The sequence below is a fragment of the Cajanus cajan genome, chromosome 10 (genome assembly GCF_000230855.2).
Source record: "Cajanus cajan strain Asha chromosome 10, NIPB_CcT2T_4, whole genome shotgun sequence".
NCBI lineage: Eukaryota > Viridiplantae > Streptophyta > Magnoliopsida > Fabales > Fabaceae > Cajanus > Cajanus cajan.
Genome location: NC_138526.1, coordinates 36,513,483 through 36,532,311, shown reverse-complemented (window position 1 = coordinate 36,532,311; position 18,829 = coordinate 36,513,483). Strand labels below are relative to the sequence as shown.

General features: G+C 35.5%; 1 protein-coding gene and 1 pseudogene across 1 annotated transcript; both read right to left on the bottom strand.

Annotated features, from left to right (window-relative positions):
- Positions 1-8,465: 8,465 nt before the first annotated feature.
- On the bottom strand, positions 8,466-11,555 carry LOC145952551 (putative WRKY transcription factor 54). Its single transcript, XM_083064983.1, has 3 exons — positions 10,673-11,555; positions 10,082-10,186; positions 8,466-9,833 (listed from the first exon to the last, which is right to left on the bottom strand). The coding sequence occupies exons 1-3, from the start codon at positions 11,038-11,040 to the stop codon at positions 9,404-9,406; spliced, it is 903 nt and encodes a 300-aa protein (XP_082921109.1). The 5' UTR covers positions 11,041-11,555; the 3' UTR covers positions 8,466-9,403.
- A 6,309-nt stretch (positions 11,556-17,864) lies between these two features.
- On the bottom strand, positions 17,865-18,392 carry LOC145952472 (secreted RxLR effector protein 161 pseudogene; annotated as a pseudogene).
- Positions 18,393-18,829: the final 437 nt, after the last annotated feature.

Below are 18,829 nucleotides of genomic sequence, written 5' to 3'. Positions count from 1 at the left end.
AAAAGAAAAAGAAAAACCATCTTTTAAGGCATCTTCCAAAGACACTAAAACAAGTGACATCAAGTGTTTCAAGTGTCTTGGCCGTGGGCACATTGCTTCACAATGTCCCACCAAAAAAACCATGCTTTTGAAAGGCCAAGATCACTATAGTAGCCTTGATGAAGCTACTTCCTCATCTTCAAGAGATGAAGAAGAAGTTTTAGAATCCGAGGAAGAAATCTTACCTTGTGAAGGAGACCTATTGTTGGTTAGAAGGCTCCTTAACAATCAATCTAGTGAAATTGACCAATCACAAAGAGAGAACTTGTTTCAAACAAAATGCAAGGTCTTAGAAAGTACTTGTTCTCTCATTGTCGATAGTGGGTCTACTTCAAATTGTTGTAGTACTAGATTGGTTGATAAGTTAGCCTTGACTACAAAACCTCATCCTAAACCTTACAAAATGCAATGGATCAATGAGGAAAGAGGTGTTGTAGTTAACCAACAAGCAAACATACCAATCTCTATTGGCAACTATAAAGAAGATGTTTTGTGTGACATAGTGCCATTAGAGGTTAGTCATGTCTTGCTTGGCAGGCCATGGCAATTTGACAAGCACATAATCCATGATGGCCTCACCAATAAAATAAGTTTCCAACACTTAGGTAAGAAGTTTGTGTGGTGTCCTCTATCACCCTCTCAAGTGAATGAGGACCAACTCAAACTAAAGGCTAAGAAAGATGATGAAGAGAAAAGCAAAAACAAAAACAAAAAGAAAAGAAAAGAAAAAAAGAATTTTTCCTTTGAAGAAAAAGGGCTAGATTCAAGTGAACCTTAACCCTTGTGCCATCCTCTTTTCTTTGGTGCCAAGGAAAGATGGCAATAGAGGATGTGCACCATTTTAGAAAGCCATCATTAAATAAAAGGCACCCAATCCTAAGTTAGATGATTTGGTGAATGAATTGCATGGGTCAATAAATTTTAAATGGTGATGCCTCTTTGGCTCTTCCCTTTTGCCCTAAGCACCTTCATTCAACAAATTATGTACTTAAGGATTGCATAGTTAAGTTTTAATATTTTACTCCCCTAATTGTGGTTTCACTTCTTTTGAAGGATCAATGGAATGGAAGAGCTTGAAGATTTGTGGTCAAATCCTTCTCAAGAAGGAGGGTATGATGGAGGACCATCCATGGTACTTCATGTGAAACCCATCACATGGTCCAATGCTATGACTAATTTTGAGTAGTGTAGGATTTATTTGGTTTATTCCAATTTTACCCTTGTATTTTGGGGTGTTTAGGACTTAGAATTTATTTTCTTTTGTATTTCCCATTTTACCCTTGTATTATGGGGTGTTCTAGATGATTAGGGTTTTAATTTTGGGCTAGGGTTTAACATTAGGAGGTGACGCATTTTTTGGTGACCTTGGACCTATTTTTGGTGTTAGAAAGGCTTAGGCCCAAGTGGAGGGCAAAGGTTGCATGGTCTTAACATGCACCTAGATATAGCCAATCTAAACCCATAGATTCCATCCTTGGCCACCAAGTTGCATCTAGGGTTCATTTGCATTTCATTTGGAATGCATTTGCCTACTCCAAATGCAACCCTAGATGCCTCCCCTCCTATAAATACCCAACACCCCACCACTTGTAAATACTTTGGATGTATATGAATTTGAGTGAGCATTCTTATGCCTCAAGTCCCTATCCTTAGTCCCTAGCTAAATTCGGCTAGCCTACCTTCATTCTCCACCCTTGGAGAGTGATACCTAGAGTGGCCTCCACCTACCTTGGAGTGAGCCAACTTTGAGCACCCAAACACCTCCACCCTAAGTGCTTCCGCCCAAACACCATCATTTCACGCCAACTTCCTTTCCTTCACCATATATCCTCCTTTTGTCCACCTTGTTGAACCTAGATCAAGGGCAAGGCTTCCTCTCCTTCATCTCTACATCATTTCATGGAGAAGGAACCCATCATACTTAGTCTTAACCTTGCATAAAAAACAATTGATTTTCAAAAATCATTTCTCAAAAAGCCCCTTTCTCCTATAGTGGAAGAGTTTTCTACTCCTCAAAGTGATAGTAATTCAAGTGATTACAATGACTTGTCAAAAGTAACACATGAATTAAGATCACTTAAGCTTTGGAAGAAGCAAGAAGCCAAGCAAAAACTTAAATAAAAACTTGAAAGAGAGGCTCAACTTGCTACTTTAGAGGAAGAGATTCGAATATTAAAGGAGAAAGAAGAAAAATTACACCACAAGCACCGAAGTAGACATAGCTCCCACCATAGTTCTACTCTAGGAGAGTCAATGAATGATGATAGCCTTGCTTTGGGAGATCATTATCAACCACCTCCTAGAAAAGTGCATAGGGCCCCCAAGCCAAGGGAATCTAGGGTAGATCTCCCTTATTTTCATGGGAAAGATGATGTTGAGGGGTACCTAGATTGGGAAATGAAGGTGGAACAAATTTTCACTTGTCATCAAGTGAATGAAGAAAGAAAAGTCTCCTTAGCAACCCTAAGTTTTCAAGGTCACGCCATGTATTGGTGGACTTCTTTAGTGAGAGATAGGCGTCTCCATAATGACCCTCCAATTCAATATTGGAATGAATTAAGGAGTACCTTGAGGAGGAGACATATTCCCTCTTACTATACTAGGGAGCTTATCAATAAGCTCCAAAGACTCCATCAAAAAAATATGACTGTGGAAGAGTATAGACAAACAATGGAGTTGTACTTAATGAGGGCTGGTATTAGGGAGGAAGAAGATATTACAATTGCTAGGTTTTTGAGTGGGTTGACTTTTGAAATAAGAGATAAAGTAGAGCTTCTCCCTTATAGGGATTTAAATGATTTGGTTCAACTTTGCATCAAGGTTGAACAACAAAATTTGAGAAAAGGTTCTAAAAGCTCATACTCATCATCTTTTTCAAAAGTTGACTACAAGAGGGAGGGCAAGAAAAATGATTTCGAAAAAAATACTTTCCCCTCTAAAAACCTAGACAAAGGTAAAGAAAAAGAAAAAGAGAAGAAAACAAACACTTCACACACTAGCACTAAGACTAGTGACATAAAATGCTTTAAGTGTCTTGGGAGAGGCCACATTGCTTCTCAATGCCCTACTAAGAAAGTTATGATTTTAAGGGGCCAAGACATTTATAGTAGCCAAGATGAAGCTACTACTTCTTCATCTTCCAGTGAGGATGAAGAAGAAGCAAGTGAAGAAGAGTCATGTGAGGTTACTTACCCTTATAATGGGGAACTTCTTATGATGAGAAGGATCCTCAATAACCAACCTAGTGATACACTATCCCAAAGAGAGAACATATTTCATACAAGATGTAACATTTCAAACAAGGCTTGTTCTCTCATAGTGGATAGTGGATCTTGGTGCAATTGTTGTAGCACTAGGATGGTTGAAAAGTTGGGTTTGACTACCACACCCCACCCAAAACCTTATCAACTTCATTGGCTTAATGATGATGGGGATATGGTGGTCAACCAACAAGTGGAAGTAGAGTTTTCCATAGGGAACTATCAAGATAAAGTTAAATGTGATGTAGTTCCTATGGAGGCTTGTCATATTTTATTAGGTAGGCCATGACAATTTGATAAACAAACTCATCATGATGGCCTAACTAATAAAATAACTTTCACACATAAGGGTAAAAAGTTTGTGCTTCATCCTTTATCACCCTCACAAGTGATAGAAGATCAAGTACAAATGAAGGCCAAACGTGAGCACGAAAAAGGAAAACAAAAAAAAGTTGAAAAAAAAAAAAAACTTCTAAAAATTGATGAAAAAGAGGATTCTAGAGAGATTAATGTTCCCTCTCTAGAGATAGTTCAAGAAGAGAGTTTTCAATCAAAACCTTTACACAAAACTTCTCTCTTTCTTGAATCATCATCTCATATCCTCATGTGTAGAGGAACATTAACTTGCACTGCCACATCTTCTTTGGAAACTACTCTACCTCTTGAGGTGAAAAATCTTTTAGATGAATTTGATGATATATTTCCCAAAGAAGGTCCAGTTGGACTTCCACCTTTTAGGGGAATAGAGCATCAAATAGATCTTGTGCCTGGGGCTAGTCTTCCAAATAGACCAGCTTATAGGACTAATCCACAAGAAACCAAAGAGATAGAGAAGCAAGTACAAGAGTTGTTGGAGAAGGGCTGGATTCAAAAGAGTCTAAGTCCTTGTGCTGTACCTGTCATTTTGGTGCCAAAAAAAGATGGAAAATGGAGGATGTGTTGTGACTGTAGAGCCATCAACAACATCACCATAAAATATAGGCACCCAATTCCTAGGCTTGATGACATGCTTGATGAATTGCATGGGTCATCCATATTTTCCAAGGTAGATCTTAAGAGTGGATATCACCAAATTAGAATCAAAGAAGGTGATGAGTGGAAAACCGCTTTTAAGACTAAGTTTGGATTATATGAATGGTTAGTAATGCCTTTTGGGCTTACTAATGCACCTAGCACATTCATGAGGTTGATGAATCATGCTCTTAGGGATTGCATTGGTAAGTTTGTAGTTGTTTATTTTGATGATATTCTAATCTATAGCCAAAGTCTAAGTGATCATGTGGATCACCTAAGACAAGTATTTCTTGTTCTTAGAGACAATCACTTGTTTGCCAATGTAGACAAGTGTACTTTTTGTGTAGATAATGTTATCTTTTTAGGTTTTGTGGTGAGTAAAAATGGGGTTCATGTGGACCCCGAGAAAATCAAAGCCATCCAAGAATGGCCTATTCCTACTAATGTAAGTGAAGTTAGGAGCTTCCATGGATTGACAAGCTTTTATAGGAGATTTGTTCCTAACTTCTCTACATTAGCTTCACCTCTCAATGAGTTGGTGAAGAAGGATGTAGCCTTTGAATGGAAGGAAAAACATAACTTAGCTTTCCAAGATCTAAAGCATAAGCTCACTCAAGCACCTGTTCTAGCTCTGCCTGATTTTTCTAAAACTTTTGAGCTAGAATGTGATGCTTCAGGACTTGGCATAGGAGCTGTGTTGTTACAAGGTGGCCACCCAATAGCTTATTTCAGTGAAAAACTTCATGGGGCTACCTTGAACTACCCTACCTATGACAAAGAGTTATATGCTTTAGTTCGTGCCCTTCAAACTTGGGAACATTATCTTGTGACCAAGGAATTTGTCATACATAGTGATCATGAATCACTTAAATATTTGAAGGGTCAACATAAATTAAATAAAAGGCATGCAAAATGGGTTGAGTATTTAGAACAATTTCCTTATGTCATCAAATACAAAAAGGGCTCTACTAATGTAGTAGCTGATGCTTTGTCAAGAAGACATGTTTTATTGAACACCCTAGGTTCTCAAATACTAGGGTTTGATGACATCAAGGAGTTGTATAAGAAAGACCTTGATTTTGCTAACTTTTATTCTTTATGTATTCAAAAACCTTACCAAGGTTACTATATTTCTGAGGGGTTTCTTTTTAAAGAAAACAAACTTTGTATACCCCAAGGATCTATTAGAAAACTTTTTGTTAGGGAAAGCCATGAGGGTGGGCTCATGGGGCATTTTGGAATTGAGAAAACTTTTTCTCTTTTGAAAGAGAAATTCTTTTGGCCTCATATGAAAAGAGATGTCCAAAGGTTTTGTAGTAGTTGCATTGCTTGTTTGCAAGCAAAGTCTACCACTAAACCTCATGGGCTTTATACCCCCTTGCCTATATCCTCTTCTCCTTGGGAGGACATTTCCATGGATTTTATCCTTGGTTTGCCTAGAACCCAAAGAGGCAAGGATTCCATATTTGTGGTAGTGGACCGTTTTAGCAAAATGGCACACTTTATTCCATGCCACAAAGTGGATGATGCAAGTCATATTGCTAAATTATTCTTTCAAGAGATTGTGAGACTACATGGGTTACCCAAAACTATAGTCTCTGATAGAGATGTTAAGTTCTTAAGCCATTTTTGGAAAACTCTTTGGGCAAGGCTTGGAACTAAACTTCTATTTTCTACCACATGTCATCCTCAAACTGATGGCCAGACTGAGGTAGTCAATAGGTCTCTAGGGACTATGTTGAGGGCAATCCTCAAGGGCAACAAAAAGTCATGGGATGACTACCTCCCTCATGTGGAGTTTGCCTATAATAGAGTGGTTCATAAGACCACCAACATGTCTCCTTTTGAGATTGTCTATGGCTTTAATCCTCTTACTCCTTTGGATTTATTACCTCTCCCTGATGTGGCTTCTTTTATCCATAAAGAAGGTACATCTAGGGCTGAATTTGTTAAGAAATTACATGAGAGGGTTAGAGATCATATTCAATCTCAAACTGAAAAATACCAAAAATATAATAATAAGGGTAGGAAGGAAGTTATCTTCAAGGAAGGTGACTGGGTTTGGCTACACCTTAGGAAGGATAGATTTCCTTCCAAAAGAAAGTCCAAGCTTAGTCCTAGAGGAGATGGACCCTTCCAAATCCTTAGGAAAATCAATAACAATGCCTATGTTCTAGATCTCCCTTCTGAGTATGGTGTTAGTTCTAGTTTCAATGTTTTTGATCTCTCTTTGTTTACAGGACTAGCTACCCTAGAGGAGGATGCTCTGGATTTGAGGTCAAATCCTCTTCAAGAGGGAGGGGATGATGGAGGAGGCCCATGGGCTAAGGGCCCAACTACTAGAGCAATGGCAAGAAGGATGCATGAAGAGTGGGCCCAAGCCCAAGGAAAGCCCACCACTTTATTTTGTTGGGCTTTGTATCAAGCCCATTAGATTAGGGTTAGTATAGGAGTAGGCCTTAGTGCCATGTATTTCTTTTGGGCCTTGTATTTTCGGCCTAGTAGTATAGGAATTTCATTTGAAGGTCATTTGAATTTAGGTTAATTAGAGTTACATGTGAAATTACATTAGCATCTAATTAGAAGCACATTTGGTGTGCATTTCGGCCATGTGCAACACATGCACATGGTGTGATCCGAAATGCAACTCAAATGACCTCCTAATTACATGCCAAATGTGTGCACATGGGGGGGTGACCGGTTGGCACCAAAATTTGAATTTTAGAATTCAAATTTTGGCGCCTAGAGTTAAGATAACCATACCATGGTTTTACTTAACTCTAGGTAAACCCAACTTAAACCCTTAACCTAATTTAGCCTATAAGTTCCTTATGACCGAGTTATGTAGCTACTTTGGACATTATTGAATGAGTATTCTTCTCAAAGAAATCTCTTCTCCGAAGTCACTTTGCTTCTAGCCTCTACCCTCCTTGAGAGCTTCTCCTTGTAGAGCTAGGACACCATATCTTCTTAGGACTTAGCTTGTATGCAAGCCTAGGTCACCTTGCTCCTTTGAGGCGTCTCAAATCCTTGAAGAATCATCTAAGGAATCCGAGAAGGAGTGAAGAATCCATGTGCATCCAAGAGGAAGCACATCATTTGCTCACATTAATGAGACGTTGCTTGACCTCCACACTGTTAGAAAAATTTTCGATACAAGAGATCTCACAGTTGAATCCATTATTTTCCATTGTCAAATACTCATTCAAGATTCTAAGCAAGTCACCTTAATATTGTTGACCATTGATTTTGATATCACTGTTGGACACCTAAGATTCACACACATACACATGCCTCCACATTGATATGATATGTGTCCATTTTGATCAGTTTAAACCTTCATGATTTTATTTTTAGTCATCTCTAAGAAGACTTTATACTAATGAAGACTATGTGTACTTTAATTATGATTCAATGATGTAAGATTTTGTTTGTATCCCAATAAAAGAAGAGTGAAAAATATTCACATCATTTTAGAAATAACTGATTCTCCCATATTTTGCAACCATCTCCTAATATAGTTTCACACTTGAAAATCACTTGCTCCCAAATGGATGGAATTATTGCGGACATACCCACATTGTGCTGCATGAAGTTGACATGGTGGTTTACAAGGAAAATAGTGCGACGATATATAGCTTCCAGTTTTGATATTCAACAGAAGTGAGTGTGGGAAAGGTAATGCATGGTACAAGAGAAAAGAGGATCTTAGCAACAGGTGAGGGAAAGAAACAATTGGAAGGAATATGGCCATAGTAAGTATATATATATGCATTGAGTAAACGGGTCAATGCACATAGAATTACAAATGCTATGAATGACCAATTTGAAAGGGATGTTGGAGAAGCTCACAAAGTAAGGAAGCTCAATGGGATAGAAAAATATGCTATGCCAAAGAAAAAGTCGCCAACCTTACACGGCAAACCAGCACGTTCTATATGCACTTCCTCATCAGAGTTGCACTGAATATTGTACATCAATGACCCACATATATAGAAAAAATCATAACACCGTACAAGAACTCAAAGAACAACAAAAGATACAATTAACCCTCTTTCCATATGGCAACAATTTGGTACAACGTTTTTCCTTTTCTAGACCATCGATCCCTTAAGTCATCAGCTCAAATTGACATCACAATTGCCATATACATTACAGTAGCATTTCTAAATTCCAATCCCAATTGAAATAATTTCGTATGATTAAATATATAAATAAAGCTACTATTAAATAGTTATAGTTAACTAACTAAATGATTTATATTTACGAGAGGTCCACTTAAAATTAACTAATGTTATTTATTATATTTTTATTAATTAATTTTTTATTTGAATGAAATTAAATAATATATTTTTATTTCTCTTATTTATTATATAACATTTTTCTTTATTTATTTCTTTTATTAAATTTTGTATTTAAATAATTTTAACTATAATTTTTCAAAATTTTAAAATAATTTAATGTCATATTTATTATAAGATTTGAGTAAATAAATATATCTAATAAAATTATTTTAATAAAAGATATTTTTGTAAAAAAAATTATATACTTAAAAATATATACTATTGTAACCGAACATAAAAATCTTTAATTTCCAAGAATCTTTTAGGAATCTTTACGAGTAATCAAACAGATTTTAACAATTTCTTAAAATCATGATTCACATAATTTGTAATTCTTAAAATCATGGTTTTTGGTTATAAGAAAACTTTTCTCCCATCAAACACATTTTAGAGTTAGTGAATTCTTTATATATATATATATATATATATATATATAATTACAATTTACAAAAACGTGATTTAGTTTATTTATTTGAAAATACTTTATAATGACATGCAAGCTAATCATGCATGTTAGTCAAAAATAAAATAAAAAATATTTGGTTTTCGGCCGCCATTCATGCATGTTAGTCATAAATAAAAATTAATCAGTTTTCGGCCGTGGGGTTCAAGATTGATATTGTTTTGACAAGATTTAAGATTGATAGGTTTTATTAAAGAAGCTAGCTGCCTAGCTAATACAATACAGATCTAAGCTCTGCAATTCTAACAAGATGAAGTTACCCTCCGAAACAAATACCTAGCCATCTAAAATCCAAACTGCTCATAAAAATTCTCAGCTTCAACGGGTTTAGTCGACGATAGCAAATTGGCATTCCTCGAATGATCATAAGAAATGTCTTGATCGTACAATAGGATGTTTTCTAATGCTGACAACTGACTTTTAGCAATGTGATCATCGTGAATCACTTCCTGGGGATCATGTTTGGTTGATGCAAGAAGTGATGATGGAAACGGGTTTTCTTGTTTGCTTTGAAGGTTGTTATTAAAGCTAAGTAATACGGAAGAGGCAGAGGGAGAAAGAAATTCCAAAATGATCTCGGGGTTCATAGGGCTTTTACAAGTGTGATGGCCATAATAAGTAGTTCGGTACAAAGGAGGGTCATCTTGAATTTTCTGCATATGTTTGATTGCTTCGCATCCTTGATCATTCTTGTAAGTGCACCTGTAGTAGCTCCTGCAACACGTATTTCAACCATGTTGGACTTAGAAATCAAAAGTGAGGCTTACGCACATATTAAGAAGAGTGCAATTGAGTGAAATAGAACTTGGTTCCATTATGAAAAGATAAAAAAAATAATATAGTTGATAGAAAAGATTTCATGATTAATTAGATTTTTTTTTTACAGAAGTTAGTAATTTGAATGAATACTTTGCAAAAAATAATATAGTAAAAGAAAAGGGTAATTTGAAATGGAACAATACTTGAGGTATTTGGCGTGCAATGTCTTTTTTTGTCCGTACTTTCTCCATGCATAGCCATCTTCATTCAGTACTGAGCTGTCTTTCTCCCAAGTTGGCGCATTTGATCTTGTATATGGTGACAAAGTTATCAATTTATGAATTCTTATATTTTCACAACTGTGATCCAATATCAATGAATAGAATATTTATGAAATATTGCCAAAAATCATAATTAGTGTATACTAATAATTGTGTCATCATGGTTATTTATGTTTGGAGCATTTAGCCAAGTTGCGATCTAAATCCTCTTATGATATTTTATTAGTAATCATCTCATTTATTATACCAAAAATATATTAAATATTTTCTTACTAATCATGTTATTTCTTACGAAAAGAAAGTATACAATCTAACACTCTTTTGAATACATTATTATAAATTAATTTATCAAAAATCATAAAATTTTGTAATATCCCTTCAAGATCAATAAGTTTCACATATAGTTGTATAGTTTTAATTAATAATAAATTTTTTTAGTAAAAAACATGTCTTAGAAAAGTTGCTATTTACTAATATCTTGTTGCTAGAAAAGACATGAATTAAAATTCTTACTTTCTCTTGTAGCACCCTCTTCGATTTTTAGGGTTGATAATATTGCGACTCTTGCAAGATTCATCCGGAGACTCCAGCTTTGGGAATTTCAAGGAAGACGATGCACCTCTGAGAGTGATAGTCGCTGCCACTTCATTGGAGACATGACTATTGGAGTTCAAAAGCAAAAGGGTATTTGTGAATGAACACAAGACCTTGCGCACAAGATCTTCAACAAATGGTAACACTGACTTTGACCCACCCTCCTCTTCAATACTAGTGTTCAATTTATCATGAACAAGCACTTCAAGTGCCTCATATGCCATGTCACGCCCTCTTATTAACTCTTCTTCCATTGCCTTTTTGCCATTTGGAATCTGATTCTCCATTATCCTTTTTGCTATTGTTAGTTAATTAACACTATATTATGGCTGCTGAACAATACACTGCCTTCGCGTTTTTATTCAACGTAGCACTTCCTCCACTTGCAAATTTAAAAATGTTACACTGTAGAGTATAGACAAAAATTCTTGAGCACAAATTGACTGGTTTGGTTCACAAGCTAGTGTTTTAGGTGAAGAACACGCACCAGTGAAAATGTGCAATGTAAGCAAGAGGGTTTTGTCTGATTGGGAGGTTAAGAGAGTTTGGAGAGAAGCAGTGTGTTTATTTGCAAGGAAATGCATGGTGAGGTCACAATGCTAACTTCATGCTGAGAACATAGCCACGTAGTTGACAATAATACCCTTAGGTTTTGCATGTTAGTTTAGTTATATTGAGTTCAGGGTAATTTGGGATATATGCACGTAAGGACAAGAGACAGGTAGGGGGATTGATTCTTTTTCTAGTTAACGTTTTGGTATTCTAGATTATATTAAGAATTCTATAATTTTCACTATCACTATTGTTGTTGGTTGATGTGTTTCATTTTATTTTGGTAAGGTAGATTACGTTTTAAATTTACTAACCCTAGCTGTTATCTTTTGAATGGTCGTTTGATTATTCCTGCAGACAAATCAAATATATTAATTTTACAATTCAAATAGAATTGTTGAAAACTAAGTTCTACATGGAATGACACCCTTAATTAGTTGGTGATGGTTGGAGGGTGCTATTTTTGGAATGACACTTTTAGTTGTAAAGGTCCACACGCTATTAGGGAGGAAATTAACAATTGGTACCCTAACTGATGACCATGGAAATTGGCACGTCACTTTCAGTTTCACTGCATTCTTTTTTTTTTCGTTCGTCCCTAGAGTATCTAGAACCGATAGTGATGACTAATCTCCTCGTTACGTTAGAGACACCTCAAAAGGTAGGATAGTTGGTCCCAAGATTTATAGTCCCAAGATTTAACAGGGCTGCATATACAAGGCAGGATTCGAACTCCTGACCTAACTTAAGCGTGGATCAATCCCTACCACTTAACCACATGTTTGGAATTAGTTTCACTGCATTCTTATTCCCAGGAAATAGGAATGTGTTTTTTCAAGAGACTTTAATCTTCTTTCACGCAATTCTCTTCAATATTTCTCCGGTTTCTTTGTCTCTTTTTCTCCTGACGTCTTGCTTTCATTTTTCTGTTTTTTCTGTAATTGTTTTAATTGCAGAAACAGTACATGGGAAAGAATCTATTTTGCTTTCTTCCAAAGTTAATAATCATTTCATTGTTTAAAATTATAGGACACTATAAATTTAATTTTAAAATAGTCCTTAAAATAAAGTGTTTCAGTTAAATTAATCTACTTTTCACCTTTATTTAACTATCAAAGTTTGCAGGCGGAGCTCAAAAAAAAAAAAAAATGGAACGGAGAAAATATTAAAAGATTCTGATATATAAATTAAATATATTTTATAATATTATTTTTTTATAGGTAATTTTAAGTATTTGAGTAATTAAGGTGTGTGAGTATTTAAAACTCTTGGAGCTAATTATTTAAATATTCACTATTTTCTTATTATTTTTTTACTTTATTAGTATAACACTACTTAAGTTTCATTCATATAATTATAAACTTTTAAACCATCTTTATCATTTTCAATCTAATCCAACCCTCATGGTTGGGATTTAGATTCAGTTACCCATCGAAAATTGTAAAAAAGAAATAAAATAAAATTATAAAAGATAATTCATCGGCCAACTCATCTAATGAATAAGAAAAACATAAATAATATTTCACTTTAATTTTTTATTATCAACAAATAAAGGTATATTAAAAGAGGTGCAAGGGTAGTTAACGCATATATAAATAGTTTTATTATCAAATTACCAAGTGACCCTTGTTTATATTCTTTTACAATTTTCACAACATTGCTAGTAGTCACAAAATTCCTATTCTAGTGAATAAGCCACACACACTACTTTCTCCGCTCCCTACATATTTGTTAATACTGCCTACACCGCCACATATACATAAGAAAGTACAACCCATCAAAAACCATTATAACCCTAATATAGGCGCCCCATTACAATCAATGCAAACAATACAACCCAAAGTTTGTGTGTTGTTGATCCACCAAAACTTTGTGCACTTTTGATGTTGGTTTTAGTCTCGTCGCTATTCTTGACAGACTTGTTCACTTTACTGATAAGGGATTAATGTGTCATCATTTCATACCACCACCACACCAATAATACTTGCCCCTCATATTGTACGTTGAGTCCCGATGCCAACAACACCAACCAAACAACATCTCCATATATCGTGAAACCCAACAAAACCAACATAAACTGCAATACTGGTTATTGACTAAATCAGCCAAGTAGTTACACAATGTGAATTTGTATAGGCTATAAGCACCCCAATCAACCTACTGCATCAGAGCCATCCTGCTAATGAGGAGATTTGCGTTAGATTCTTTCACCATTATAGACAGGCACTCAAGTTCAACGACCATAGGAGAAAAGGGATTTGAAAATCATTCTTCTTTATGCTCAACCAGTTCCATATATATAGTGAGAGTTATATTATATCCTTCATCAAATTTTGTTGTTCGAATTGTTTATGTTTGCAAGCACATGCATTTATGTGGTTCCAAATATTCCAAGTTATCGTGCACCACACTACCCTCCATCTTTGTGTTTTTCTTTCAAATCTAGAACTTGTGGGGTAAAATTAATACGCATTGTTGGGTCTTATATGGGAGAATAGTTACTGTATTAACCCATCCAAAACACTTTTTCCACGCTCCGTGAACTTTTTTACAGGTAAACAAGATATGAGGGACTGTTTCTATTTGATCATGACAAAAGGAGCAAGAGGTATCATCCAAAGCCAGGTTCTATTCAATAGATTATCAATAGTAGGTACAGTGTTATGGAGGATTCTCCATAAGAAAATTGCAGCCTTTGGAGGAAATGTAATATCCCATATCTAATTGAATTTTTTAATATGTGAAGTACCAAACATCATTAATTGTAACTCCTGACTAAGAAGATCCCCAACTGATCTAGACCCCACACTCTACTATCATGCATGTTGTCCTTGTATCATATTTACGCCAGTGAGAAGATGTTCAAGGGCCCTAATTTGGACAAGTTCCCACTCAAACCAGCTTCTCTACCATTTGAGATCCTATTCCTATGTTGAACCAACCCATCTGCCCATATTATTAATTGTAAAATTCTGTTGTTCAATGTTTAAGAACATTCTAGGCAGTATTTTTACTACACAGTCATCTCCCAACCACCTATCTGACCAAAATTTTATTTGATCCCCTTATCCTAATTTCCATACAACTACTTTGTCAAATCACTATAGTTGGTTATAACACCTACAAACCTATTTTAGGTTTCTCCACCAGATAAAAGAGGATCTACAATTATCTTGACCACTAAGATTAAGTCGTCCCTCTTGTTGGGATAAGATTCACCTCCAATTAGACAATAAAACATCATTAAACATAGCAATGTCTTTGATCCCTAATTCACCACACTTTCTAGGCCTACAAATCTTCTCCCAACTGACCTAAGATATCTTGTAGTGTCCTTCACCGTACCCTCACAAGAATCTTAATTAAAGAGACACAATTTTCTTGACCACTAGGCAGGGCATTTTAAAAAAGGATAAAAAAAACAAAGGTAGGGAAGTTAAAACAGAATTGATGAGGCATATTCTACCCATCATAGATAGAATTTTATGCTTCCACACAGATAGTTTCTTCCTAAATTTTCTAATCATCGACTCCCACGTCTTTACCCTTCTAGGATTAGCCCCAATTGAAATTCCTAGATAATCGAATAGGAATGTGAGTATTTTGCAGTTTAGCACCATTGCATAATTCTCCAAAGTATTTTACTTTACTCCTATCGTGCCAAACTTACTTTTTATAAAGTTCACCTTCAAGCTCAATGCCATATCAAAACATCTCAACATACTTTTAATAATAACAACATTATTGAGGTTGACTGTACCTATAAAAAATGCATCATTAGCGTATTGAAGGATATTAACATCTTGTTTTTTCTTCCTTACTAAGTAGCCTTCATACAATCTCTTGAAAATCACTAATCTCATCAAACCGGATAAACCCTCAGTTGCCACAATAAAAAGGAAGGGGGCAAGGATCTCCTTACCTTAACCCTTTTGTGGTTGGAATTCTTGCATAGGACTTCCATTTACTAAAAGCTTAGATAAAGCTTGACTCCAAGCAAACTAAAATCCATTCAGTTCACTAGTTACAAAACCCTAGCCTACAAAGCATGTATAGAAAAAAATTCCAATTAATGGAATTGTAAGCTTTTTCATAATCAACTTTATAGAATAGGCAATTTCTTCTTTTTTTTTTTTTTTGCCTCATCGAGGACTTCATTAGCCACTACAATGCTATGTAATAGGCTTTTACCTTGTAGAAACACACTTTGTTTTTGGTCAATCATTATTTGAAACACCTTCTTTAATTTATTTGCTAAAACTTAGCAAAGATATTATACATGTTGCCAACTAGAGAGATAGGTTTGAAATCTCCAAGAATTGAGAGTCATCCCTCTTTGTAATTTAGTTGTACTCAAACCACTTGCTTCATCTTTCAAGTTAAGATCATTTAACTCAGCCACTATACTCTTATTCGTTTTCTGTAAGTCTCCAAATTAAGATTATAGCATTCCATTATTTCAACTTCTGTTTAAGCTGCTTCAATTCCTCTTTAAGTATGAAAGCACCCCACCTAGACACATGCAGATCTTTCCATGCTTGTTTGACGAACCCCTTGAAACTTTTATCCTCAAACCAACAATCTAAAGTTTGAAAAGGTTTTGGCCCCTAATCCTGTATGACATTTTTCAACAAAATCGAGCAATGATAAGATGTTTCTATCTAGGACAACTTGGGTGTTTCCCGACCATTCAGACTTCCATTCCTTTGATACAAACACTCTATTGATTCAACTTTTATATTTTGCATTAGGTTTGTGCCAAGTGAAATTCCTACGCCCTATTGGGATGTCATCCAACCCTATGTCCATTATCAAATTGTTAAAGTTCCTTATATTTTCCTTTTCATGCGTATCTCTACTCTCCCTAGTTCTCTTTTATGGTTTTCAAATACTGTTAAAATTTTCTAACACACACCAGTGATTGGTATTACTTCTCAAACATATTTGTTTTGATTCCTCCCATAAAGTCTTCTTTCCTTGGCTATCGCAAGGTGCATATATATATATATATATATATATATATATATATATATATATATATTCACAATTGTAACAGAGCAACCTGAATCCTTCCATATTCCTTCTAGACCAATGTATCCAAAACCCATTAAAGAAGAAGTCAATTCCACATTCATTGTTCCACAAACATAACAAGCCCCCTGATGAGTTCACAACAGGTGAGAACAACTATTCCACATTATAACCACCACACAAAGATTGACATAATTGTTTAGTAACCACTTTCGATTTTGTTTCTTGTATATAGACAACCTGAACTTCTTCCTTGGTGACCACTTATCTGATAAATCTCCATTTGACCTTCCCACTAAACCCTCTCACATTATAAGATAGAACCTTCATTCAAAAATAGTTGTATGTTCCTCCATATCTCGCTTGCTTTACTTATCACGTTTCTCTAAATGTACCAACTCATCAATTATTTCCTCCTTCTCTCCTTCATAGGTTACTATCCCAAAGACTTCTCCACTTGCCGTATTTTCATAGCTTCCAAAACCTCCCTCTTTAGCCAAAAAATTTTATTACAATTACGAATGTCACAATTTGAGAGAGAATTAGACAAAGAATGTGCAACTAACCTTACCTCTCCTTCCTTGCCGCTGCGCTCTTTCATCCAGGATGGCTTGAGCGTATTGGGTTCACCACCTTTAAACATTCTCTGAGCTGGAAACCACCTTTTGCTTTAGAGAGAGGAAGGGGATTTTTAGTTGTTGCATAGCCTGAAGAAACCCTAAGTTGAATTAGTTGGGTTAGAGCCTCGACCTGAACTTTCTCCACCTCCGTTAACATATGGATTTCCACCTGAACTTCGATATTGTACGTCAATTCTTGTCCTTTTGTTATTGAATCTTTCCCTTATCGCCATGAATTTCATTGCCACCTTCACCATTGAGGCATCCCACCTTGACCTCTAAATAAACTTTTGCACTATCACACGCATAATCATCATCAATGGGCACTTGATGGCTTTTCCACAAAAAAACTGGACAGGGGGGACACTAACAACTTTGTTGAGATCCATGCTAATTATAACAAAATCGTAATCTCCTAGCAGGGTAGTGTGTTGAAAATCTCCCTTTTATGAGACTCCGAACCTATTAAGAGTGACCCCATAACCATTGCAGGACTTAAATTGAGCACCACATCCAACATTTGCATTGATTCACAAATAAAGCCATTGTAGGATTTAAAGTACAAGAGACAAAAGGGTGAAAGGGAAACTGATATTTTTATTGAGCATAAACAGTAAATATTTATATTGCAAATTTAAAACAGAAATGAAACAGATTTGAGAAATATCTGCTAAGCTAATTAACTAAACAATGCATAAAATTCTCCTAAGAAATAGCACGGGAACATGTCTTTATTTAACTGATTTGACTCCTTCAACCACATGTTGGAGTCACAGAATCCCAACAATCTCCTCCTTGACTCAAAGGCAGCATACACCAAGTTTTTGTCAAAGATACTCAAATCTTGCTTGAGGAAGTGATTTTGTTAAAAAATCAGCAAGTTGATTTTTAGTTTTGCAATACAGCAGCTACACGTCACCTTGCTTTTGCACCTCCCTTAGGAAATACAACTTTATCTTAAAATGTTTTGTTTTCCCATGAAACACAGGGTTCTTTGAAATTGAAATTGCAGCTTGATTATCAACAAGAACCTGTGTACTTTCCTTTTGCTCCATGTATAGATCAGCCATAAGTTTTCCTAGCCAAATTGCTTGATTTGTAGCTGCAACAGCTACTACGTATTCGGCTTCAGCAATAGATTGTGCTATGACTTCTTTCTTTTTTGAACGCCATGAAAAAACTCTAGAACCAAATGTGAAACAATAGCCTGAAGTGCTTTTCATGTCATCATTACTCCCAGCCCAATCACTATCTGAATATCCATAAAGACTGAAATCTTTTATGGGCTGAAACTTCACTTCATAACAAATAGTACCTTTGATATATCTCAGGATTCTTTTGGCTGCCTTAAAATGAATCTTACTAGCACAGTGCATATATCGTGACAACAAGCTTACTGCATAGGTAATGTCTGGCCTAGTTGCAGTCAAATACATCAGACATCCTATTAAGCTTCTATACAATTTTTCATCAACCTTTTCAACTCCATCTCAATGCTGAATTTCTCCTTTTGATTCATTGGCGTTGCACTTGGCTTGCATTCCTCCATTTTGAACTTTCTAAGAAATTCCTTTGCATATTTCTCTTGACTTATAAAGACTTCACCTCTATCTTGTTGCACCTGCATGCCAAGGAAAAAAGACATTTTTCCAAGATCAGTCATTTCAAAAGCTTCTTTCATTCCTCCTTTAAACTCTTCAATCAGCTCCTTTGAACATCCTGTCATAAGTAAGTCATCAACATACAAGGAAACAATGATTATTCCAGCATCCGTCTTCTTGACATACAAGGTAAACTCACTTAGACTTTTTTCAAAGCCTAAGCATATCAAATGTGCATCAATTCTACCGTACCAAGACCTTCGGGCTTGCTT

Excerpts from the sequence above, each read along its gene's own strand:
- LOC145952551 (XM_083064983.1), bottom strand. The coding sequence starts at position 11,040 with ATGGAGAATCAGATTCCAAATGGCAAAAAGGCAATGGAAGAAGAGTTA. Across the intron at positions 10,187-10,672 it reads AGAGGGTGCTACAAGAGAAA|ATCAAATGCGCCAACTTGGG; the intron begins GTAAGAATTTTA and ends ACCATATACAAG. Across the intron at positions 9,834-10,081 it reads TTGCACGCCAAATACCTCAA|GAGCTACTACAGGTGCACTT; the intron begins GTATTGTTCCAT and ends TACGTGTTGCAG.